At 46.4% G+C, this 25,976-nt stretch overlaps 1 protein-coding gene and 1 long non-coding RNA gene across 2 annotated transcripts; both read left to right on the top strand.

Moving 5' to 3' along the window:
- The first annotated feature begins 14 nt into the window (after positions 1–14).
- LOC124474665 lies at positions 15–2,314 on the top strand. Its single transcript, XR_006956847.1, has 4 exons — positions 15–93; positions 199–408; positions 493–583; positions 665–2,314. It is a non-coding gene; the product is annotated as an uncharacterized LOC124474665 (long non-coding RNA).
- An 8,066-nt stretch (positions 2,315–10,380) lies between these two features.
- rnd3a (Rho family GTPase 3a) lies at positions 10,381–19,555 on the top strand. The gene is made up of 5 exons (XM_047031532.1): positions 10,381–10,656; positions 10,923–11,010; positions 16,854–16,963; positions 17,645–17,779; positions 17,941–19,555. Exons 1-5 carry the CDS (start codon positions 10,507–10,509, stop codon positions 18,187–18,189), a joined length of 732 nt encoding a protein of 243 aa, XP_046887488.1. The 5' UTR covers positions 10,381–10,506; the 3' UTR covers positions 18,190–19,555.
- Positions 19,556–25,976: the final 6,421 nt, after the last annotated feature.

Below are 25,976 nucleotides of genomic sequence, written 5' to 3' on the forward strand. Positions count from 1 at the left end.
TTCTACATTCATGACGAAACTGAAACTAAAAGAAAACTGCTGCAGCATTTTGTTGTGGTCTGCGTCCGTCTACCTTTCAAAGTCATTGGAACGGTAAGCATCTTATTTAAAAATAATAACGGACCTTCTGTTTCAACCCTACTGCTTTATATAGAATTATGCAATACTCTGTTCCACGGGTTTGCTTATACTTCGTAGGTGTAAACGGCAAGGACGCCATGGACGTTGTGGATGATATTAGGACTGTGGTGGTGTCAGGAGTGCCTGATATATTGCCCCGCGATCGGATGGTCGACAAGTTGGTCATCCATTTTCAGAGTTTAAGAAGTAATGGAGGAGACGTGCAGAATGTACTGTATCCCACAATCTGTAAAGGAGTTGCATTCGTTACATTTGACAATATTGCAGGTATGTCAAATAACAAACTAAAAAACGATCAATACAGCCATTTCAAAGAAATATGGAGCCCCACTAAAACTGAATTTTCAACAGATGCGGAGAGGGTCGTTAAAAAGAACAATCAATGAGAGATGAGGAGTTCCCCAAAGACTACACACTCACTGTATTTAAATTCACGACAGATGTAAGTATTGGTATTATAAAAGGTGTATAGTAAAACTAACCTTGCCATTCATATAATGATACTCATAATCTCTTACAACAGGTGTTCATCTATGTCAGCACTGAGGTAAACCTCTCAGGCTTCAGTGCCCCGAAGGCGTTGATTCAGAGCCTGCGGTCAGCACACAGGTCAGTGAGAATCTGCACTCTTCAACAGAACAGAGTTACCATGGAGGGGCCCTTCACTGCTGTCAAAGCCCTGAGGGAAGATTTAATCGGTAAACACAGAACCAACAGCTGTTCTTCTCGGATGGAGCAGGGAGGATTGCCGAGCCCAGATAACACTCTGAGCTCGATTGCAGGGTGCTCTCGGCCACAGCGGTCTGAGAGCAGGTTTAATGACCAAGATAAAGAGGAGTGGGAGGAGGACTCTGTTTGGGTGGACAGCTGCACGCTCATGTACATTCAAAAGTTCAACCAAGAGGAGTTTGACAGGTGTTTAAGAAAGCACAACGTGTCGGCTCGATTCGAGCAGGGAACAGACCTGACCGCTGTCCACTTAAGAGGACTCATCCCGGGCTGCTCCGGTGTGCAGGGAGCCGCGTTAGACCTGAATGCACTGGTGTCTAGACAACAATCTACACTGAGAGTCCACATTATCAACTGCACAAGATATGACCTGCGAGAGAGACAGATGTTGCTGCAGCTCTGTAACGAGGCCAGTGTTATTTACAAGGATATTCTGTACGTGCCGCTGGACTCATGCATCAAGGTTATTGGTCCATCTACGGCTAGTTATCTGTTATATGAAAAATTAATTCTGAACCATGTATAAATACAGCTCCCTTCAGTAGGCCTACACTTTACTAGGGTACCTATTTTGCTTTCAAAAGGTCCCTTACAGTCCAGAGATTATTATTATGTAGCATGAAAGTGTCATATAAGACATAAGATGTTAATTTTTGTCCCTTTTATACACATGGTCCTTTGTGTTCCTCATTAATGCTTTAATTTGATTAAACACTAGAGGGTGCTGTTGAACTGTGTATTATTCTTGTGTTAAGTTTTTTTTCTTTCCTGCAAACACATATTCCATATCCTGAAGATAATTTTGTTTGTTCAAATATACTTGGAAAATTAAGTATATTGCACGTGATTTTGTACATGCTGTCAGGCGAATTAAATTATTGAAATACACTGCTACCATGGCAGAAACCCCTTTCTGCAGCTTTGTTCTTGATACAATGTGTTCAGTCTTCTTGGTTAATTATTTGTTGGCACCCATTCTTTAATCACGCCTCCTGGCTATGAAGCCAGCCTTTAATTAGAAAAGATAAGCTCATGATTAATACCTCAGTATAGACCTGACAGATGCTGACCCATCTCTTGTGAGCAGTACAGTACAGTCAAATGTTAGATTTGGTATCCATGTCATTAATTGCATTTGTTTACATATTGCATTGTGGTGAGAACAAGTTTCCTGAACATTGTATTCTGTGTTGACGAGACTGGGTAGTAAGGATAGAAGGGTTTTGCCAAACAAGCACATTTTTATTGCCCAGTAACCTGCTCCAACCTCTTGGTGACTTTGCCAGAGTAAATCTATTTGGGGACAGATGGAGAATGATTAGAGCACACGGAGGGACATGGGCATCTTGCCAGTATGCTTCATAAAGAGATGATTGAAGTGTGCGTGTGTCTGTGTCACCAGTAAGAAAAAAATAATAATAAAAAAAGTGTAACCATTCACACAGTTTGACTTGTATATTTCTGAGTTCATTATTATTCATATATCTTTTGTGTGCAGACTTGAAGAACACTTGATAAGCCTCTTTGCCACCAGGGTAGCATATGGTGGTGCCATCCCTGGGTGGTGCCATCCCTGGCTGCAGGGCCCACTGTCCAATGACTGGTGAGGAGGCAGGCTGGGCCAGGAGGGACCAGAGGACACCTGGAGGAACTACACTCACAACACCCAGCTTTGTTCTCATGGCAACAATAACACTTTAAATAGCTCACGTACTCAACTTCAACCAGTCACTTAATAATGCTAATGTATAGAAAAGTTGGATCATAAATGGGAGGTGCTGTCTAGCTTCATGATGCAAAATTTTCTTCAATATGTCTATTCATTTGTTTGTATGCTAGATGAACAGCATTTTAATTATAGTTTGTCAGTACATCTGTAAAACATCCTATTACATCCCCCTCTCTCTCAGTTAAGAGCTCAGCCTGTTACTATAGAAACCCAGAGATGGTCCAATAGCGAAGATCCATCAGACTGGCCCAGGCCAATGGGACTCGCTCTCTCAAGTACGACCTGCAGAACAAAGACAGGACCTCTTTCAGGAAGCTCTCTGCCCCCAGCCACTCATTCCGTCTCTCTCTTTCTGTCTCACCCAAACGCCCACATTTACCTTTCTCTGTGTTCCATTTCCTCTTGTCCCTCTCAAAGTGCCTTTATCTTTTCAATTACACACTGGCTAATAGGTTTTATCCATCAAACTGCTTTGGCTGCATTGAAAAGGACCAGGTGAAAGTACAGTGTCGTTAGTGAGGAACCAACAGCCATCTATCTTAGAAATGCATGAACACAACACACTGCATTTTATTCATCTGCATTTTGTTTATGAAGACACGTCTTATCTGACTTTTTAGTGTTTTAACAACCCCATGAAGCCTCTGAACATCTTGATGCATTATGTTGAGTACAGTTTCGAAGAGCCACACGTACGTTTGTGCTGTATTCACCAGTCCTGATGTTAGTAGAAGGTCCATGCTTCTGGGGACATTTCCATACAGATCTATGTTCCATTACCAGACTCTGGCTGAGTGGGGTAGCGGTTGATGGATGTCCTTCCCAGGGTGGTGGAAGGGCTGTAGCTGTGAGTGATAGTGGGGACCTCTGACAGATAGCTCCATTACCAGGCTCCATTCTGGGCAGCGTCCCACAGGAAGGTAGGGGGGGAGAAGATATTTCGTCCCTTAAGGAAACATTTAATGAAATTGAGGTGGGATGGGGTTTAGGGTGAGCATGGAGGGGTTAGAATAGGAGTGTGCTCTGGATGAGGGAGATGGGCTCCTGCAGACCATACACAGTTAGGGGTTGATGGGGCCACATTTGTGTTCGGCCTTATTGTCAAACATGTTGGGGGTGCTGTTTTCGAATTGAGGAATGGGGGTTGTTAAGGAAATTGGCCCTTTCGGGAACGTAAACAAACATGCAGCCAATGTCAGAGAAGACCGAATGCGCTTAATGAAGTGATGTGTTGATAATAATATACAAACCATGCATGTGGTGTTACCCTCAATTGGGTTGCCATACCCCATTACTAACCATTACTGATTGGTTAAAATCATTGGTCAGTTGCTTATCTTTAAACCCTCCAGTTGCAAACAACCCATAGCTATTTTAAGAGGCTTAGGAAGGTTGTAGGCCACGGTGGAATGCAGCTGGAATCTTTTAAACAATAAATGACATGTTTCCATGTAACTTGGCCAGAAACAGACAGGCCAGGTTAATATGTGTTGACAGGCTCAGTTTGATTTGTGGCCAAACCCTGTACAGCATCCTGTCTGACTGGGTCTCCTGTTCTGTGGTGATGCTGTCTAAATGGCCTGGTCTGTGGGTGCATCTTCCATAGTAGCTTTCCATTTTCTCATGCATATTGCTGGTGTGATGAGGCTGTTGACTCAGTAATCACCTCTGAACGTGCCACATCACATGCCACCCGGCTTACACTTGCTCTGACACATATGGGTGTTGTAGTCCTACTCATGGAAATGAAGACACAGAAAGAAGAGGGAGAAGGAAAGAGCTAGCTGATTCTTACTCTGGCAGAAATATCAGTGATGTTTCCAGTTGAGTTTGTCAAGTGCAATGTGTCCATTTCATTCCCCTTTGATATTGTTCTATTCCACAAATATCCGTTTGCAGACCTCGACGCTCATTCCAACAGGTACTATCTTGAGTGCACTGAAGGTTTGATCGCCCCAGTTGTCCACACAACAAACGCAGAGAGAGAGAGAGAGAGCGAGAGAGAGAGAGAGAGAGAGAGAGAGAGAGAGAGAGAGAGAGAGAGAGAGAGAGAACATGAAAGAGATACACGTCTCCTCCCTGGAACAAGCATGAGCCAGGAAGCACTTTAATAAGCAGCTTTTCCTCAGAGCGTAGCAAATAGCTCACCGTAAATGTGGGGAAGAGGAATGCAGTACCCTGTCGGAGTACATAGCCTATGGCTACTGTATTTAATGCATGCGGGTACCACATGTGACAACAAAGGAGGATACGGTGTTGTTAGGTTGTGGATGAGAAGGACGTGAACCCAGATGATATTGTAGCTTGGAATGAAATGAGGAAACATTCAATAGTACCAGTCCATAATGGTGTCTTTAGATATCCTTGTAAATGATCTTTTCTCATTCAATAAACCATGAGCATTTTTTCTATGAGGTGTGGTTCCCTGGTATAATATGGAACTGATTCTATCTCCATTAAGGTGGTTGATGCAAAAGTCTATCAGTCTTTGCAGTGTGAAGGAGAAGATTTTTTACGCAGATGATATCTGAAAACAAAAGTAACTCATTGAACTCCTCAAGTGCTATAATCAATAGGTCTACAACTCAACACATTCAACTCATTAAAAAAAAACTCCTGTCAATGACTTAACTAATTGAGAAATTCCTCCAATCATCATGCCTGGGAGACCAGGCCATCTTATCATATTTCATCCATATTGACGATCTTCTCTCCACCTGTCAGTCCTGGAAGCTGTATTGGTTTATATTCGTTCCCAGTGGCGTTATGGAAATAACCCATAGATAGACTCACACAGCTGGGAATACTGACCTGCTGTTTATCTGACAGGATCGAGTAATGGGTTTAGATGCACTGCATCTCGTGTTGAGCACAGTGCTTTATTACCAATTATCTGTCAGGATACCGGATGAGTGTGAAGTATAATGCCAATATAAAGGCTGTGACCTCATTATAATGACTCACTTCTTATAGAGACCCCCAAACCCTATCTTGTGTTATTTAGAGTGGAATAAACTGTACAGCAAGATAACTTTGTTTTGGCAAGGGTGTGTGTCAGGGGGTGGGGTGGGGAGGATGGTGTTTGCTTCCATTCTTGACTCACTCTGTTGTCCTGACACACATTTTAAGCTGCACTGCAGAGACATGGGTTGACTTAGCAAGACAGAGCATCGGGGATGGGGGAGAAGGGGGGGGGGGCATTCTGCGCTTGCTCATTGAGCTGTTAACATTGTTCCTTGGAGGTCTTCACAAAGGTCACTGTATACCTCCCAATGAGCAATCTTCTGTCCAAGCAGACCCATGCCCCTCTTGACCTCCAGGTGAGCGTGCAGACAATGGGGAGACGCCAGAAATACACCCGGCCACTGGGCTCATCCCTCACGGTCGTCACTGCGGAGATGATTGATCTGAGAGTAGGGAGGAGTATCTCTGGGCCTTAGAAAACGTCTCATGGCGGCGGGAGGAGCCTCTATACCTCAGCCACCGTCTCACCGTCGACCTGCACCTTCTGACAGCATCTCAAATGAATCTCTTGATGATGAATGGTGGTCGTTTATAGAGATTTGGAGGGAAAAACAACTTCAGAAGACCCAGGTCTCTGGCCATTTGAGAAGGAAACTCTCAAAGTATTGAGAGTATTATATAATAAAGTATTAACCCTTTTACAGTCAATTATAGGAGGAGCTCCATTAATGTAACGATTGTGGCCTTGATATAATGATATAATCGAATGTTTTAGTTGATTCACCCTGGAAGATACAAGTTCTCCAAGTATGGATGCAGATCTGTCAGATCCCCTGGGACACGTTAGAAAAGACTAAGTCAGAGTCAAAGGTGGGAAAGAACACACTGGTTTTGATTAGATCCCTGGCTCTCTTAAAAGTTCCCCCGTCAAATGTCAGCAAAATCATCAAAGGGGCTGCTTTCTTAATAAAAGCCTGGATCAAAGGCATTCCTGCCATACTGCTCCTATTATATTGCTGGCTGTCGGGCAGAACGTCTGCATCTGCACAGCATTATTTGTTTTATGGGACTCCTTTAGGCAGAGAGGGGGAGCGAGAAGCGGCACAAGAGGCCAAGGACATTTCCTCTACCTCCTCCTCTGTGCCCCCAGAGCTCTGTCGCTTTGTTACCACTGTTGGTACGTTTTCCTGCAACGTCTGGAAGGTTACAGTACAGGTATTTATTGGATGCGTTGGTTTCTATGGCAGCGCAGCTGCACATTGATTGCTCTGCTGAAGTCTGATGGTGTCTCGCACGTGAGGATTGTGTCAGGTTTGGAACAGTCAGGAAGAAGACGGTGAAGAAGCCAGCCTTCACGTCCACGTGTAGTGAAGCGCCCAGGGATGTGCTGTGCTCTCACTGCTCATCCATCTGAATAGAACTGTGTTTCCGTCGTGGCAACCACTCATTACTTTGCCATGACCACCGATTCCAAAGCCCCCCCCCCCCCCCGCTCAGTTTCCACAGTAACCAGCATCGTGGAGCAGCATCTCTGCAATACACCCATCCTCCTCCCCCACGATCGCCTCCACTCCACCCACCGCCCTCGGCCCCCCAGAGATCTGAGAACACTTCTGAGGATCAAAGGCGGCATTTCCAACCCACCATACTGCTGGTGTGAACGCAGACCTAGGGTAACTCCCCCCCACCCTCCCTCCCCTCACCACCACCTCTCTCCAGACCTCCGCCTAGGGCAGGGAAGGATGATCCTGTGCACCCCCCACCCTTGCACCCGCACTTCATCTGCCGTGGGTTTCCAGGGCGGCCAGCCTGACCGTCAGGGGCCGTGGAGCGGCTCCAGATAGTGGGGGTGCAGGACCAGGAGAGTCCAGCCTGTCATCCCCTCACCCTGGCTCTCTCACCAGAAGGCAGATCCTTACTGCAAAACATCAAACATTTAGGTAAGTTAGTCGTTAATGAATAGAGACCATATGCTTATACTTTCATACATGTCATCCAATACAGTGGGAAAGAAACTCAAATCTAAATGGAACTATGTAAGCACTCAACGAGTAAAATGAACACAGATGGTGTTGTATTAATACTATGAAATGCATCCCATGTCTGACTTTCCCTTCATCATTAATATTATTTGTCAGAGACGGGTATATGGCTTAGTATTTTCATCAATCTATACTAGTCAATCTTCAATGGTCAAATCTTGACCTTTTGACAAGGGAAACATGTCATCCCATTGTATAGTGTGTTGTATTGCTGCGTTATGTGGAGTCAGAACGTCATCCAGCTGTTTGATGCAGTTGATAACTGGTGCTCTGACTGATGTGATCTGAGGTGAGAGTTAATCAGGTCTGACATGAAGGGCATGACATAGCGCTAACGCACACCAGAGCGCTAACGCACACCAGGGCCACGTCTCCTCTGATGAGAGGAGGAAGAGCTGGGAAACACCAGAGGCCAACCGTTTGCTGTCAGGCTCATCTCCACCTCGCAAATCATCCTCACGAACACTGCAACGCCGGGACCCTTGTCGGCCTCTCTCACACTGCGGTGGGTCCCACCAGAGCCTTCCTGTCCCACATCCGTGCTCTGCAGCCAACCCAGACGCTTTGGAGAAGATCAGAGAGCGGAGCGGAGACGAGTCCTGGTATTCATTTCCAGCCGTGAACATGTGCAGGACATGCGTTGTATCGTTTTCTAGAAACAGAAGAATGATCATGCTATTTGGGTGACAATCACCAGTTTTAACCAATAACCAATTTCCTCCTGGCCATTATAAAGAGTCACTTCACTCGTTGACCTTCTCACTAAAGGTCATTATTACATCTATCACTATTCACTGAGGATTGTAATTACTCTTGTCTTGACAGAATTCTGCCAGGCATGCTGCCATCTTATACTCTATTGAGACCAGGTAGTAGGGAGTGGCTTACATCAGAGGGCTACTGAGAGCCTCATCTCAAATTTGACAAGAACTTGGCATTGTTTTTGTGACCTTTCAGGAGGATTTGGGGAATTAAAAGCCTGGCTTTATACATACACGCATTCCTTTGTTCTCTGAATGTAACAGACAGATATGATTATTGGCTGATCATGCGGATCAACCAGAGGACATGCTAATAGCGACGCAAACCAATTTCATCTGTAATTACACAGATCGCTCTGCTGCATCGGGTCGCTCCCCACATTGGTTCATGTTCCAATGTTGTGAACTGGGTTATGGGGCTCCTCCTCAATGTACAGTAACAATGTGTGTTTACGCCTGGGGAACCCAGTTAGATAGTGAGGGGTAATAGGCAGATCCCTGTTGACTAATGTGTAAACAGCGTTAATCTTCCTCCCTGCACTCGTCTGTCTGTGATCTGAACCATATCTAGTTAATAGCTTGCTAAAGGGAAATGTCAAGCCCTTGCCAAGGGCCATGCTTTCACCCAGGCTGTGTGGGAGGCAGGAGAGATGGAAGACATAGGTGGATGTGGGTGGGCATGTGAGTGTGTTGTGGGGGGGGGGGATCTTGACCTGGGTCTTTCTCAGGGAGGGGGCAGTATTATCAACACTAGTATAAACAATACACACAAATTCACAAAATGTACCATTCAATCATTTTTCCCTTCCATGATTAAAACAGTACACAAAAGCAAGGACGAGCAATGTGGATTCCATGACTCTCTTTCCTTCAACCTCCTGCTCTGAAATCTAAACACAACACAAGTTGCCATGACTAACCAGAGAGAACCCCCCCCACCCCTTCCCAAACAGACGTGAGCCACATTTTGTGCCAGCGGTAAATGTCAGTGCTTCTGTGACAGCATGCGCCCAGACATGCGCTGGCTGAAGGGCAGTAAGCAGCGCGTGCCGGGGGTGTGCTGGGTCAGGGGGTCCTCCACCCACTGACCCAGCACTGTCATCCACCACCTCAGGACCACACGGTCTCCTCAGCATCCATGATACTCAACACACTGCAGCACACAAACAAACAATGTAGCTGTACTGTATGATGCTTGTCAAGTCATCGGCTGTAAATGTGTATGACTCCCTGATCCTGTATGCCTGGCTAGGCTGAGGGCAGGATGGAACCCCCAATCACCATGAGGGGCCCTGTCCTGGGGAAGTACCTAATCTACCTACACCTAACTGGATTCTGGCTAAGGTGTCAACAAGTTAAGGGCTACAATAGGAATTTAATGACGTCCAGGCATAATGTCATTTTCCAGGTTTCCAACACAGAGAAGCCCTTGCCCTGGAACTTAACAATCTCTCATTTGTTCTTTAGTTCTGTTATGGAGTCAGTGAGATAATAGTATTTGATGCGATGTTATGTGAGCAGCACTATTCTGGGGTTGTTCCTAACATGCTCTGGGCTTTTTTAATCCTTCATTCAGGAGATGAAATGCTCGGCTCTCTGTAGTCAGACTTCATCAGCATTTCTGACCATGTGTTAAGAGGACTGGTAATGCAGTAGAGAAGAGAAGGAGCATATCATAGTAAAGCAAATAACATACGTCCTTCCCATTAAACGTTTCACGTTGTAAGGACTGTGAGTCCTTTATTTAAAAAACATGTTTTTCCAGTTACACTATTGGCCATCCGTATTTAAGTGTATGTATCACGTTAAATGACAGATGGGTGACTTCTGAACGATGTCAACTATTGAGTCTATATTAGAAATGTTGTAATGTCATCCAAAAGAGGGCGCCATCATTGTGTATAAGACCACAATTGAACCGCTAAACCTCCTTTAAACCTCAATCACCTACGCTCCGGGCACGAGGGAGGTTGTGGGAGGGACCGGTCGCGTATAAATACCGGCAAATGCCGCTTTCCCGATGTACACAGTAGCTTCTGAACTGCCGTTGATCACACACTGAAAGGATATTTCGTTTCTAAATTTTCCATCTGCATTCCAAGAAGTTGGTGCTCTTGCGGACTGACCATAAACTTAATCAATGAAGGAGAGAAGATCTTGTCAAAAGTTATCTCTTAAATCCGGAATGGATCCTAGTCAGAGTGTTAAATGCAAAATAGTTGTTGTAGGGGACAGCCAATGTGGGAAGACCGCCTTACTTCACGTTTTTGCAAAGGATTGCTTTCCTGAGGTGCGTTCATCACATGGTTTTATGGATTAAACCAAATATGCCATCGTTAGACCTTTATCGTTATGTGAATGTTTATGACTGTAATGTAGTCTACACTTTATGTAGCTAACACATTTTTATACCATCGTTGTTTATTTGCTTAATATCTCCATGACTGTTTATTATTATTATTATTATTATAAGTTGTAGTTTTATGTTAAGCATATTATGAGTGTTGCTGTATTATCTATGTTGATATTGATGATTATTTCTCTTTTTATCTCTAGAACTACGTGCCAACGGTGTTCGAAAACTACACTGCCAGTTTTGAAATAGACACGCAAAGAATTGAACTCAGTTTGTGGGACACTTCAGGTAAAATATTTATATTCTATTAGATATTTGTATCCCCCTAATGATATTCATGCCTGCATTCCGACATGTCCAGACCTGTTGGTTGCGGGCACTAGCAAACTAGGGGCCATCCTGTTTAGAGAGACCTACATCTGTTGAATGAAGAATTGCTTTGAAACTATATTATTAGCATGAAGTTTATTTAAGTCACTTGACATACAGTATAATCTATTAGTATCTCAGGAAGGCCAGGGATGGGCTAGTCAAACAGACATACTCAATATTTTACTCAACATTTCTCTTGTCATGAACCAACCCAGTAGGTTCCAATGTGAAGCCATTGCTTTAGGACGGGTTTACTCACTGAGGAAGTTAACCTCATCTGAACATGGGGGAGGAGGGGGGGACGTCTAAATAATCAGTAACCAATGCTGGGAGAAGTTCCATGTGAATCCATGTGCTATTCCCAGATAAGCGCATTCATTCAGCAGTCCTTGTGCTTTGCAGACCCCAGTGTTCTAGCTGGTACAAGGTGATCAGCTCAACCTGCTTCTCACTGAGACTGTTTTCCAGTGTTGGAGTGTAAACCCTCCAGGGATCTCCATGCTGGAGCCTGGAAGTGATTACCTGCTCTAACCCGTCTCTCCCAGCCCATGAGCGGAATCCCCACCCCCCCTTCCACCCCCCAGTCCCCAGCATACTGCCTCTGATGTTGGGGGTGCACATGAGGAGAGAGGGAGGGGGGGGGGGAGTGTTGCTGTAGCCCGGCCTGAAGTGAGACGGTCTAACTGATTGGTATTGTAGGAGTCTCCCGAGTCTCTCTCCTGCATGGCTCTGTGATTTGGGAGGAGGGGCGGTGGGGGTTAGTGAGCCGGCCAGAGACTGAGCATGTGTGCTGGGGAACAGGAGAGGAGAGGAGGGGTACTAGAGGCCCACAGGGATCTGTGTCTCTTCAAATCAAATCAAATCAAATTTATTTGTATAGCCCTTTTTACACGCAAGCATGTCACAGAGGGCTTCACATGCGCCCATAGAACTGCCCCTCAACCAACCTAAACCCTCAAGGAAGACAAGGAAAAACTCCCAGAAAAACTCCCACCGGGAGAAAAAATGGAAGAAACCTTGGGAGGAGCAATTCAGAGAGGGATCCCCTCCTCCAGAGACGGTTGGTAAGAGAGAGGATCAGAACACAAGCTAAACATAGTCATACAGTGTCAATGGGTTTTGAAACACCAAAATCCATTGTTCGGCTTTATAGACGTTGGATGGGACCGGGAAACTCGCTGTTGGCCGTCATGGAGACTGGATTCCGGGTGACGACCTGGTTCAGCGTTGGCAGACCGACGACCAAGCAGGTCCTGACAGCTCAAACCCCCCACACCACAGGGAATGTCTCTTACGGAGCAGGATTTCAGAGCTGCCAGCAGGCTTGATCTAACGCCTCCGTCCAGGCACTAACAAGTCTGCAGCACACCTGAGCTGCTCATTATCACGTTTCTCTCCCATTATTTTGCCATTTTTTTTCTCTGGCTGGAGATGGAAAGAGGCGTACTGAGGACACAGAGCGAGACATTGAGGTGCAGATAAGGAGAGAGAGAAATGTACCGGACAAGAGCTGTTGGTCGGAATACAAAGGAGCGATACAGTACTGTACGCACACTTACACGCACACACACACACCCACACACCCACACAATTACATGTGTTGTAGATATTTTGCATTGGTTTCAGCAAAGGAATTGGAATAGCTGAAATGCCCCAGTGCTCATGGAGCATGTGAGATGCCAATCACACCGAGGTCAACTCGGGATTGGTAACTGGGCTCTTTGTGCGCCCAGCTTGGTCCAGCTGCCGTCTTCAGGGCCTCTCTCTGAGCGCTGCTTAGGGGGAGCTGTATGTGACTGTGTCAACTCACCAACAAGTCCATCCATCACTGCCCGGTTGGTGAATAAGCTAGCAGCCATGCGTGATGTGTCTGTGTGAAGGGTGGAGGACCTGCTCGGCTACCAGCTGCTCTGGTCCCTTGGTCGACCGATGGCCTCTCTGACCCCACGACTTGACGGTTTCCACATCGAGGGGGAGCTCGAGTGAGGAATCGATCGGTGTTGGGATTCCTATAGGCTGTAGGATGGAAACGCTGAAAGGATGCTCTGTCCTGTGTTGTGTTCCGTGACGTTAGTCTCAGCTTGATTTTCTCTGCGGGGAGTTGTGTGTCCTCCATAGATCTAACCCATGACAGGAGCTGACTGTCTCTTGACACTTCTGAAGAGAGGCCTGGGGGATGTGGAAGACCATGAGGCATTCCTGAGACTTCCTCCACATCCTCCCAGGGTCAAGATAATGGTAGAAGAGAGAGAGAGAGGGGGGGGTTGCTTGTTTTTAGATTCAGCCAGCCCAGCTACAGACCCCCCACCTCCACTACCTCCCCAGGTCCTCTGATTGATATGGAGGTGCCTGCAGCAGCAGATTGACTGGCCCTTTGAAGGATGCCTATCTAACTGACCCCCTCCCCCCAATCAATATGTTCCTCTGCCTTTGTCTGCAATAAGGGGGTCAGTTCAAGCCCCTCTCCCCCCCCCTGACATCATACTGGGATGGCCTTTTGTTCTCTGTCAGTCTGAGAGGCAGTTAACGAACCTCAGTCGCAGAGGCTGGGGGGGGAGTCGGGTTGTAACAAAATGGAGGTCATTAAGGTAATGCCCTCGAGTTATTAACTCCCATTTGTCCCATGGTGCTGACTCCACTTCCTGCCCCTGGGGGGGATGCCTGGTCTTTGAAATGCTGCTTCAATTGTGTCTGAGGAAGCTTGTGGTACGCTGCTTAGTCACATACACACAGCACTAAGTATGTGTTGGGGACGATTAGGCACCTTTACTGTCTGGCCTGTCACTGGACAGCTGGGCTCTGGTTCTACTGGGCTCTGCATGCCCCTTTCCCCCTGCCTCCCCTCCACTGTCAGCAGCCATTGTTGTATGGGGATCACATTTCTGAGCTCAGCGAATTGAAGCCGCATGTCTCGCATTCCTCAGACGAAAGGTTGCTACTTCCTTCCTACAAAGCGTCTATTGTACGCGAGGAGCTGGGAAGATCTCGAACCTCCGAGAAGTGCACGTTACGGTCAAGATTTTACCTCGTTAAGCCGAACGGAAATGGAATCAATTGAATTAGGTTATTTTTGTAACCTTGAGATTTCAGACTAGTTAGCAGCACGAGAAGCGTCGCCAAGGGGCTTGCTTATAGGGACGCATCCCGCTGTTCTGCGCGGTGGCATCTATGGATCCAGAACAGGTGATGATGGTACAGCTGTCTCATAGCTGCTCACGGCTTCTATCCCCTTGTCACTCTGTGACCTTCTGAAATACTCGAATACAGTCAGTGGTGTATCAGTGGCTAGTCTGTAATAATTTCTGATGATTACAGACTAGATATGATTACAGATTCATATCTTTTTCATTTTCTCTCTGTGCTCTCTCTCTCCCTACACTCCCTGTTCTGCAGTGGTCTACACTGCCACAGGTGACCTCACTGGGCTCCACTCGGCACCCCTTCCCCTGCCCCCCCCACCACCTCGTAAATCACCAGACCGAGGCTCCTATGGTTAGGCTACCACCTTGCCTGTCCCCCTGGGAGCATATGTCGACAGCTGCCCATTCCTTTCTGTCTGTCTGTGTGTGTGTGTGTGCCTGCGTGTTTGTGTGTGTGGCAGGGCGTGCCTGTGTCTTTGAAGGAGAAAGAAAGAAATAGTGAATAGGGTTTGCAAATGAGGGGAGAGAGACAGAGAGAGACATAGAGAGGGAGAGACAGAGAGAGACAGAGAGAGACAGACAGAGAGAGACAGACAGAGAGAGACAGACAGACAGAGAGAGACAGACAGAGAGAGACAGAGAGAGACAGAGACATAGAGAGAGAGAGTAAAACACACAGAGACATAGAGAGAGTGATACACAGAGAGTGAGACGCATAGAGTGAGATGCATAATGAGATATAGAGAGTGAGGGCACAGGCACAGAGAGTGAGGCACAGAGAGTGAGACACAGAGAGTGATACACGGAGAGTGAGACACTGAGAGTGAGAGATTAGTGGGTATTTTGACCATATTTCTTTCTCTCCTTGTTCAAAGGCCAGAGGGAGACAAAGACGGAAGCTTATGAGGGGACGGTCAACAGAGCCTCAGCTGCTTTGCCACTTGCCTTGCTGGGTCAGGCCGGCATGCAAGCAGGCAGACAGTCTAGGTTGGACTATGCAGACTAGGCAGGCATGTGAGGCAGGCTATGACCTCAGGGAGGGATTGCCACTGCTGGGATAAACAGAAACATACCGAAGACCTAATACACTAACCACTCAGACATTTATACATGAAAGAAACATCCAGTGAAAGTCCTCTGACATCCATTAACATGCAGAGACTCACAGCCATGTGCTGTGAGAAACACATCTGTTTGTGGCGTGCTGTTTGTCATTCTGGAGTTTCAAAGAGGATCCGTGATGGCTGGATGACAGATTAGAACAGGGCCCCACATAGGAAGCCTTGAAGTCGTTGCTGGTGGCCATGTCTGTTGAGCATTTGAGGCTCTTCTGGTATTTGACAGTGAACGGACGTCAGAACGGTTAGAGGCTCGTCAATTCTTTCTGGGAGAAGCGATTTCTCCACCCTCTCATCTCTTATGTAATGAAAGAGTGAAAGAGCAGTAACCGCTCTTATCTTCTCCGATCTCCCCTCCGTCCCAGGGGGAGGACCGCTGTACGAAAGTCTAGATGTGGTGGCGAGCGGCTGCCAGGGCCGATACGAGAGCAACACTTGTGGCTGTTTTCTGCGTTCCTCTCTGTCGAGCAGCTCACACTTTCCTGTGCTGTGGCTCGAGCGTAGCCGACACCCACCCCGCGGCTTCGCCCCGTAAAAACACAGTGTTTCCCCCATTCACCCCCGTCATCCAATGGAAGCCTGCGCTGAGTCAGAGAGAGGGGGGGGGGATGAGGAGGGTGTGCGTGTGTGGGGGGGATCATGGTATGGATAGAGTGTTTTAATGTCTTTCTGCCCCCTCTCCCCGTTTCACTCTGCAGAACATTGTGGATAAGACCTCCCAAGGGCGTCACGTTAGACATGTAAAAAAACAAAACAAAGTTCCCCAAATTCTTCGAGGCGGGCTATGCTACATGTGGGCTCGCCCCTAGACTCTCCACAGCTGCTCACGTGACCCCGCTCACCTTGATGTATGCGCCATGCTCTGTCCGCACAAGTTGTTCCAGCGGTAGACGGGACGTTTCTCTCACACATGGTCCCAGTTAGGGGTTTGGAATGGCCCCATGAAAAAATACAACTCTCCTAAGTGAAGTTCCCCCCTCCCCTAACGTCTGGTCCTGTTGTAGTCAGTCAGCATGTTCACTTGGACCGAGGATTGTGTCCTTGAAAATCTTGAATTACGTTTATGTCTGTGGTGCTTAAACGGTAAAAAGTCAAGTCTTGCTGTACATTCCTAAATTATGCTGTCTGTTTCACCATTTTAACCGTTTGAATCAACCGTCTTGTTTGTCCTTGAACCATCTGGGTCTAAATTAAGCCGTTTTCTTCAATTATCATTCTCTGTGGTTGAAAGACTTCTCAAAAAGCATGTGTAGTCATTTAATACCACTGCTTGAAAGATGCTCTCACAAAGCAGGGCATCTATATGTACTGTAAAGTGTTGCTGACTAAGCTAGACGCTTCTGGGAAAATGTAGAGCTACTGAATGGTATCAATTAATATATCAGGTTATTCAAGCACATTTCCACTGTCACATGCCTTTGTTCCATCGTTTCTATTGTATCTGGGCTACAATAGCTTTTGTTTCTATGTGTTGACCTTTGTGTCTGTGTTGTTCTTTCAGGGTCACCGTACTATGACAACGTGAGGCCTCTTTCCTACCCGGATTCAGACGCTGTCCTCATCTGTTTTGACATCAGTCGCCCGGGGACCCTGGACAGTGTACTGAAAAAGGTTTGTTTCCTTCATAAACCTCCCATCTCTTCTAAACTGTGTGGAAAGAAAACACACAAGACCCGAATATGCGTCAGAGAATGAGCTGACCTGTTTTCTAGACCTGCTCCAGAAAGATTCTCCCGACTGTGACTGGGTCCGGGTCAAGGGGCCTTTAAACTGTTGAGAGAGACACTGTGGGGTGCTCATAACACTACCTGCAGTTCTGAGGCATGTTCCTGCTCATTCAAGACATCCAGAATCGTGATGCCCTAACACCACTAATGGACTCTGGGGAGAAAGACCCGAGAGCTTTTAGTGCCCTCAGATTTGACACTGCCTCGCAAAGGACCATGGGAAGGCTTCTAAGAATGCACGGCCCTAGCTGGTCGAAACAATCACCTGCCTGTGTTCCCCTGAACTTCCCCCGTCTGGAGACCTGCATTAGCCGCAGATTAAATCCAGAAGTTAATGCGGTTGATCACAGACTGCTTATTGTATCTGGGGAGGAAACGCAGGGATTATCTGTAGATTCTGCACGTTCAAAGAGCCACACATCCTCTTAAAAGGAGAGAGGGAGGTGGTGGTGCTGACCTTTGTCCCCAACATCCGGGGCTTGACTCAGTCCAGACAAGTTAGCCTGTTTGTCTAGCCGTCTATCCACCGTCTAACCATCTAAGTGGTGTTCATTGTCCTCCACAGTGGAAAGGGGAGATCCAGGAATTTTGCCCCAACACCAAGATGTTGCTGGTGGGATGCAAGTCAGACCTGCGCACAGACCTCAACACCCTTGTGGAGCTGTCCAATCACAGACAGACGCCGGTGTCATATGATCAGGTACACCTCATCCACATAAGGTTACTCTGCTGCAGCGAGTGTACAATGGAAAAGTAAATAACAAATTGATTCCAGTTTGTCCAATAAAGGTGCTGTACTGTATTTATGGGAAGTTGACATCCACGTTGCTCCTATTTATTTCCTTCGGTTTCCATTTGCAGGGTTCCAACATGGCGAAGCAGATTTCGGCCCCCTACATCGAGTGCTCGGCCCAGCAGTCGGAGAACAGCGTGAGGGACATACTCCACGTGGCCACCTTGGCCTGCGTCAACAAAAACACCAAGAACGTCAAACGCAACAAATCAGCACGAGCCGCCAAGAGGATCTCGCACATGCCCGGTAGGCCTGACCTGGCTGCGGTGGCGGCAGATCTGCGGAAGGACAAAGCCAAGAGTTGCTCAGTCATGTGACCAGGCTCACCCCATTAGAGGGAGTGGAGGCGGGGGGGGGATGGAGCGTGGCGTGAGGATGTTAGTGGGTGTAGCTCCTTCCTGCACTTTAAGGCCTTGGCCTGTCCTGGAGTGGGCTTTAATATGCATCAGACCGTGTCAGTGAACTGTCACTGGAGTACACAGTACGAACCAAGACTTCAGACTCTTTACACGTAGCCTCCCTCATGTCCCTCCCCCCCGCCTGACCCTCACATGTGTCACCCCCCAACACAGGAAGCGGGATCAGCCCCCGTCAGCGAGCTGCCAGGAAGTGACATGGCTTCCTCCAGCTGGTTGAAGAGGAAGGGGGGGGTCAAGGCCTTCCATGGGAAATGTGTAGGAGAAGTGATGTCATTTCGGAAAGGTTGAGTTCCTGGCTTGTAGTTCATGGGAGGTCCCCCCCCTACACCCCCCCCCCCCCCCCTTCCCCTTCCCAGATCAACTGTGACTTTTGACTATTCTGATTGCACCCTGACCAAACCTGACAAGCCTCCGTCTTGCACTGGATCCCAGGCCTGGCTAAACAGAGGGTATTGAAATGAATTCCTGTCACTGTGTGTGTTTTAAATCAATTCTTTCTCATCTCTTTCTCTATGTTGTTGCGAGTGAATCTATTGTGTTCTTGTCCTTTTCTGTTCTGACAACAGTATAAAGCTAATTCTCAAATACCTGAAGGTTTTCAGACTACAAGTGGGATGAAGGTAAAGATATACATGGTATACAGTCATGCTCACAGGCTACAGGAGAATCTGTAGTACCATATGCAGCTACTACAGACAGACAGTTGTTCAAGGAAAGATAGTTCTGAATAAGCTAGACTACCATTACTGATCTCAGATCTCTAAAGTATGGCATATAGTCTGAATCTGTGCCACATAAGAGTAATGAACAATGAATCGAAAACTCTCCTCCATTGGGTTGAAGGACAGCCAAAGTTTTGGTTTTGAAATCCCGATCAAATAGCAAGCATTTTTTCTCTGGACAAAACAAGCATGTTTGTTATTAATGAGTACCCTACTCCTGTTCCCTGTGTTCAAGGTAGAGATGCACTTTTTAAGGATCTTGCTTTGCAGGAAAAGCTACATTGTTTCTGTTGTACTAGAGTAACTGGCTGTGCTTTTCTGGAATCAGTATCTTTATAAGCGCGTGTTATCAGATAGCTGACAGCTGTTACAGTACAGTAGCATATGTATTTAAATTACAAGATACTGTTTATAAGGAAGTGTTTCATCTGTAGTTAATCACTTTTGTCTTGAATGTTGAAGTCCACTTTGTATGTTTGTCACGTTGATGTTGCCACAATATTTATTGAATTGTATATTTTCCCTTTTGAATAAATCCCAAATGAAACCAATTATTTTGTCAATTTCTCGACCAGTCACATGACCTTATACAAGGCCTTCACTTTCAAAACAATGTCAAGTTTACACATCAGTTCACCCAAATTGGAAATAACAAAGACATGCATCATTTCAGAAGGCTCTTGTGAAGCTCGCTGTTGTATTTCTTCTATTGTGAAAATATTTTTAGATCATGACATTATAAAAGCCTGGCAACATAAGAAAATATGAGACAAAACATCTTGTCTGTCAATGCACTCAAGGAATAAAACCAAATATCGTTTCAAAAGATCTATGTCTTAGAGAAGATGTGTATGCATAGGGCGCTGAGGTCAAACTGGGGGCTATTAGTCTTGAACCTGCAAACAACACCCTTTTAGAAGCCATCAGTCAAAAAGCATGTTTGGACAGGTATGAGTAATTCCTAGATGATGTCACTGCGAACGGCACCGATCAGACTGTCACAGGAGTGCTTGGCCGACGTAAATGATGACGCTGTACTCCAGGATGCACCTGAGTGAGAACCCTAATATAACGATGCTGGAGCGGACGGGATCAACATATCGTAGGTGATAGATGTACAGGTGCATATCTACGCTTGAACGGCCTTAGAAAATAAAGCAATGCTTGAAGTGAATCAGAAAAATACTTAATTGTGTCTCGACAGAAGTGATCTGGTGACAAGTAACCTACAGAACTGGGCACCTGTCCTCTAGCGTTTTGCAAATATTCAATAATGTGTTGCAGCTGGCCATAAATTGAATTAGTCTCTGCAAGGCCCTTTGTATCAAACAAACCCTTTCTATACTGCGATGTTACATAAGAAGGAAGAAATTAGAGATGAGATTGATGACAGCTGTCCGGTTGTCACAGACCCTCCCAGCGGTGTTTCGCATGATGCAGCTAGAACAGTGACATCTGCACACAGTGTGGTCTGCAGAGAGAGCATCCAAAAGTGTTTGTGGTTGTTTGGCTTTGATGTAAATAACTTCACACTCCCATGTGCAAACATATATATGCATATGGGGTTACCCAGTTTTCAAGATCAATTGCCACACATTCCCATGGTGAGATGTTCACTACAAAGTATGCAGACGACTGGCAGTGTTATCTGTTCTTCTGTTCTCTTCTCTTTCTCCAAATCCAAACAATAAGACAACCGCATGCGGAAAACGTATTGTCAGTTTTGTCAGAGCATCAAGGACTTCTATGGAAGATTCCATTTCACCCTCGAATGAATTCATATCACCACATAGCTAAGTCTTTGAGGCACATTGATAAGAATCAATAACACATTAAAGCAGTCACACTATGTGTCACATCACATTGCCTTGTATCTTCCTATTTTATTTTATTTTTGCAGTCACGTGGATGCCTTTACATAATGGCAGATATGGAACATACATGTGTGAGAATTGGCCTCACGGCTTCTAGCTTTAGTTTTAATTTAGTACATCTCACACTGGATGTGCAGCAGACGCGTACAGTATGTCAGGGGTCAGGGGTGGTGGAAGTTCTGTTTAGATCCAACCGAGTCTCAGTGTGCCTGTAGTGGAATCAAGTCTAGCTTCAGCACCTGTTGAGCAGAAGGAGGGCTGCTCAGACACCTCCATTCTTTTCCCATGCTTCCTCAGCCTGCACGAGGCCAGACAGACACCAAGGAACAGAAATGCCCGTGTTTCTCTGTCGGCGCGCATCGTTTAGGAAGGAACAAAGGGTGGCATGTCAGTTAAAGTCCATTCTGACATGTCTCTGTTGGATTTCTAATCTCTGTCTAGCTGTCCACGCCATACCTTCATACATGTAGGCCTATGCACTAGGTACAGTCCAATATTTCAAAGGTTTTTCCCATTCCAGCACTTATGAGCAGTTTGAACGTAACACAGAGTGTTTTTCATATAATAGGTGGAATGAATCATTTTGTGAGAGTGGGTTCGTCTGGGTTGAATGTATCTCGGGGCAAGTGTGTGAACCTGCACACCACTCACACTCATCACGCTGCGGCCCAGGGCGAGCTGGGAATGTCGGACATCTCATCGGATCATATTTGCGACACTTGTTCATTTCCCATTTAGCCGTGTTAAAAGGTTGAGATGCCTATCGTCCCTTGGCCGTGAAAAACACAAAAAATGAAACGACGTAAGGAGAATAGAGACCAGTGACGTCTGTCTCCATTCTGCTGAATAGGAGGCCCAAGATGACTCCTGGTTTCATGCCCTGTCGTGTGACGATGATCTGTGGATCAGCCAGGTGAGCAGTGAAATAACAAAAAAAGTTTGTTCAAAGAAGAGTTAACTGTTAGGATAGAGTTTTGAGGTGGTCAAATCTGTTTGTTTGCAGTGGTCAGCCTTTAAATGTTTTTCTTAGTCAGCTCACAAATTGAACAGGTTTCTTTTGGTGTAGCCTGCTAGTCTAGACAAGCCAGACCAGGAATCATAGCAGTATAGCAAATCAAAAAGCAATATCCACTCCTGAATTCACTTTTCTCAATTCTGCATTGAGTGCTGCCAACTACTGCCAATACCGATACACATAACCCTTTCAGCATGTACTTGTCTGTACTCAAAGTGCATAGAGAGTCATTTAAAAACCTTTTTGAAACAAGTAAATTGGAAGCATAAGTGTTTGATGAATGTTTTTAATATCCGAAACCAGGGGGGAGTTTTTTCTTTGTGTTTTAGTGTATTTATAATAAGAGCTAGATTAAATTATGTAGGTATGTTCTACCATTGGGACTAGAGAAAACTTCCTTAAACTTTTACAGTAAAAACATTGCGGATTATTAATGGACAATGAACAACACAGAAGCAATACAAAAACGTCTAAAACCACCATTATATATCATCTTTACCCAGAGGTATTACAAGTCTTGTGATCTATGGAAATTATAAATATTACTGGCATTGTTTTTTCAGTTCAAGGCTGAAACTCCTGCTGCTTTGTTTGTGCATGTGTGCGTGTGTGTATGTGTGTGTGTGTGTGTGAGGGCCGGGCTGGTCTGCCCACCATCCTCAGCAGCTGTGGCGGCCCACAGACCGGCAGCGCAGGCTGGATCAATAGTCTCTGCCGGTGGGGCATTGTTCCCCAAAACCTCTCGCTTGAGAGAATCAGTCATGCACAGCTGTGGAATAGAGACAGGGGAGGACTGAAACAATGGCCGCTTTACAGAAAAGCTTGGGTTTTTGCTCTCCTGCTGAAAAAAAATGCTGTGAAAAGAGTTGGAAAGAAATGGATGCCCCCCCCCCCCCCCCCTTTTTGTGAGACTTAAAGACAAAACATTCTCAGTTCCTCGGGTTTTGTACAATATGAGACAAGTATTCCCAACTGCGTCAACTATGCAGCATAAAAGAAACACATTCAATTATGTTTCATACTGAATTTATTTTACCATGAGATACCGTTGGACATAACAGAATCTCTAATGACTCATTGCAAAAAGATCTGCCGTAGTTCATTAAAAAAACTAACTTTGCCAACCCTGAATGTGGTAATGAGGGGTGAGTAAGTGATATTTGAGAAAATATGTTGTCTGAGGTGAAAGGGAGAGGGGTGCATTGGTTTGCACAGCTGGATACCCCCCCCTGCTGCCAACCCCCTGCCTCGATGTGCAGAGAGGGAGCCAAGGCTTTTCTGCTGCTGCTGTTTCTGTGTGAACATTCCCACCAAGCTCCACAGCTTTCACTGTCCCGCTCCCTTCCTTTCCTCCCCCCTGTCTTGTCTACCATATGCTGGGTCCTCAGGCTGGCCAGAGCCCCCTAGACCTCCAAGGCCACTCTTCTCTTGACCATCTGGTCCCAGGCTTGGCCTGCTTGACAGGGGTCCAAATGGTGACTGGCTGCCTGAACACCTGTCTTGGCATTCAGTCTAAAGCAGTCTGCTTCTCCAGACCTGGTTTCAAACCAAACAACCCCCAAATCCAAGACCTTTTAGCTGTGAGGTGACTGAGCTACTTTAACATGATTAAAATCATACTAGTAACATTAATATAGCACTGGGACAGTTAAATACAGCAAACAAATGTATTTTGTGGGGTTTATTATTTGGTTGAAAAGGTGGATATTTCAAAGAACGCCGGCCTCAGTCTCATTGCACCACTCTGCTCCGCCCGCCTCCTCACTGCTCCTAGCTGCTCCTCGGCCTCTCCTCAACCTCTCCCTCAGCCTCTCCCTCAGCCTCTCCCTCAGCCTCTCCCTCAGCCTCTCCCTCAGCCTCTCCTCAGCCTCTCCTCAGCCTCTCCTTAGCCTCTCCTCAGCCTCTTCCTCAGCCTCTCCCTCAGCCTCTCCTCAGCCTCTCCTTAGCCTCTCCTCAGCCTCTCCCCAGCCTCTCCCTCAACCTCTCCTTAGCCTCTCCTCAGTCTCTCCTTAGCCTCTCCTCAGCCTCTTACTTCAGACCCTGAAGAAGTCCATATCCAAAGGAAAATTCAGCTCTGCCCCAACTTCTCTCTCCAGCTGAGGCACGACCCCTAATCTAAGTTCCACCCATTCTCCATGTTTATTTATTTGTTAGTTATCTCCAGGAGAGGAGGGACCCCCTGCTAAAACAGCACAGCTACAGATCCTTATTAACCACCAGTGTGTGTTGGTGTGTGTGTGTGTGCGTGTGACCGCCACCACCCGGAGAGAGTGTTTTCTTATCAGTGAAAGGGGAGCTTAGTATTCACACCTGCCTCCTTAATTGCATGGATGAACCCTGGACGGGTCCTGGGGTATGCCCATAGAACCAAATGCAAAGCCCCCCCACCCACCAGCCCCCCCACCAGCCCCCCCCCCCCAACCTCCCCACTGTGCCACAGACCCCCTGTTACAGTACAACAAACAGTCTTATCAGCTCTGTACTACCTCTGTCAGTATATTACGCCCCACCCCATCCCCACCCCCCCCCCACACACACACCCCCACCGTTACTCCTCTCAGTGAGGGTCAGCTGTAATTTATTCACATGTATTTCAAGGACAAAGACGCCCCCCCCCCGGCTCTCAAGGCCTTGGTCAAGAGGGTGAAAGCCTCCTATTATGGGGCTTAGATCCAGGGGGAAAGAAAGACATTATGCAGAGCTGAGGCCGCAGTACCGTGATTGACACGGCGAGAGCCGACATCTCCAATTCTCCCATCGAGCCGTCGCGAAGCACAGAAGGGTAATTATCTGTTGCCGGACAGCTGACTGTATGTCAATCTCGAACAATTATCTGGCATCTATAATGTCCAAATAGTCCTCTTACATTTAATGAATGGACGCTATCAGTGGTAATGGACTCTTTAGAAAATGGTACCAGTTTGAAAGAGCTGTTTGGGGTTACTGTGCCTGACCTTTCATGAATAGTAGAGAACACTGCAGTGTTGACATTTACATCTTTTTACTGAGGAATAGAATAATTGCTAATTATGTACACTTTAGAGAATGCCATGGTCCCACTGTGTATCCTGAGGGAGACAAAGAAACCCATTGGAAGCTATTCATTTTCATTTGAACAGGAGTCCGAGATATTACGTTTGTGATAACATCGAGATACATTATATCATGATGTGGGAATATTCTGCATGTGATGAATCTGCACACTCATTCACAGATCCAGTGAAATCTAGATAGGGGGCAGGGTGTGTACCATTCTGTAAAGCTTTGAAGTTGCTTTGCTTCATCTGGTGGTCTGCTATTGTTTGTCTTTGTGTGTGTCAGACAAAGGCAATCAGGTTCTTGCTCTGGCACCATAGCCTTGAGGGCTCCCCCCCCATGTGTCCCACTGAGAGGGGAGCGGAGGGGGGGAAATGGCTTGGTAAGGGCAGGAAGTGAAGAGTCCTCCAGGAACACTCCAGTCATGATGAGGCCCAGCGGTGGGCTGCGGACTGTTGATCAGCCACATCAGCATCCAGCGTGTCTGCAGAGCAGTTAGAGAGACCATTCGTCGGTCTGTTTCTCGCTTTCTTTCATATTTTACTCCTCATATTCTTTCTGTCCATACACACACATTTTTTAGGAGATAAGATCTTTTCCACCCTGCTAGAAGTGAAGGCCCAGTACCGGACACACTGCCAAGAACTGAGGCACAAGGTGGGAGCGAAATATGGTGAGATTAAGGCTGTTTCTGTCCTGTTCAGACGGCTTTGTTGGGCTTATCACCTCTCTGCAGCTCACTGGATCCCACACAATCCATTAACTGCAAGCAGTGTGGCAGACAGTGTGCAAGTCTTGTAGATAACTGTGAAATATTTTGATAGTGCTTTCATTTCGTGATGAAATAGCAATTGGTCTTACAGTTTAACACATTTGTTTCAATGCATCTGATGCATTCAACTATTTTATTGCTTTGTCATCTCTACCTACATCTGTGGTTACTGAAAGCCGCTGCCAGAACTACTGAGAAGGGCATAATCTTCAATGCTGCTTTTTTCCAGCTTCAAGCTCTGCCTGACAGTCTTGTCTGTAAGGAGC

The sequence above is a fragment of the Hypomesus transpacificus genome, chromosome 12, assembly GCF_021917145.1.
Source record: "Hypomesus transpacificus isolate Combined female chromosome 12, fHypTra1, whole genome shotgun sequence".
NCBI classification, from domain to species: Eukaryota; Metazoa; Chordata; class Actinopteri; order Osmeriformes; family Osmeridae; genus Hypomesus; species Hypomesus transpacificus.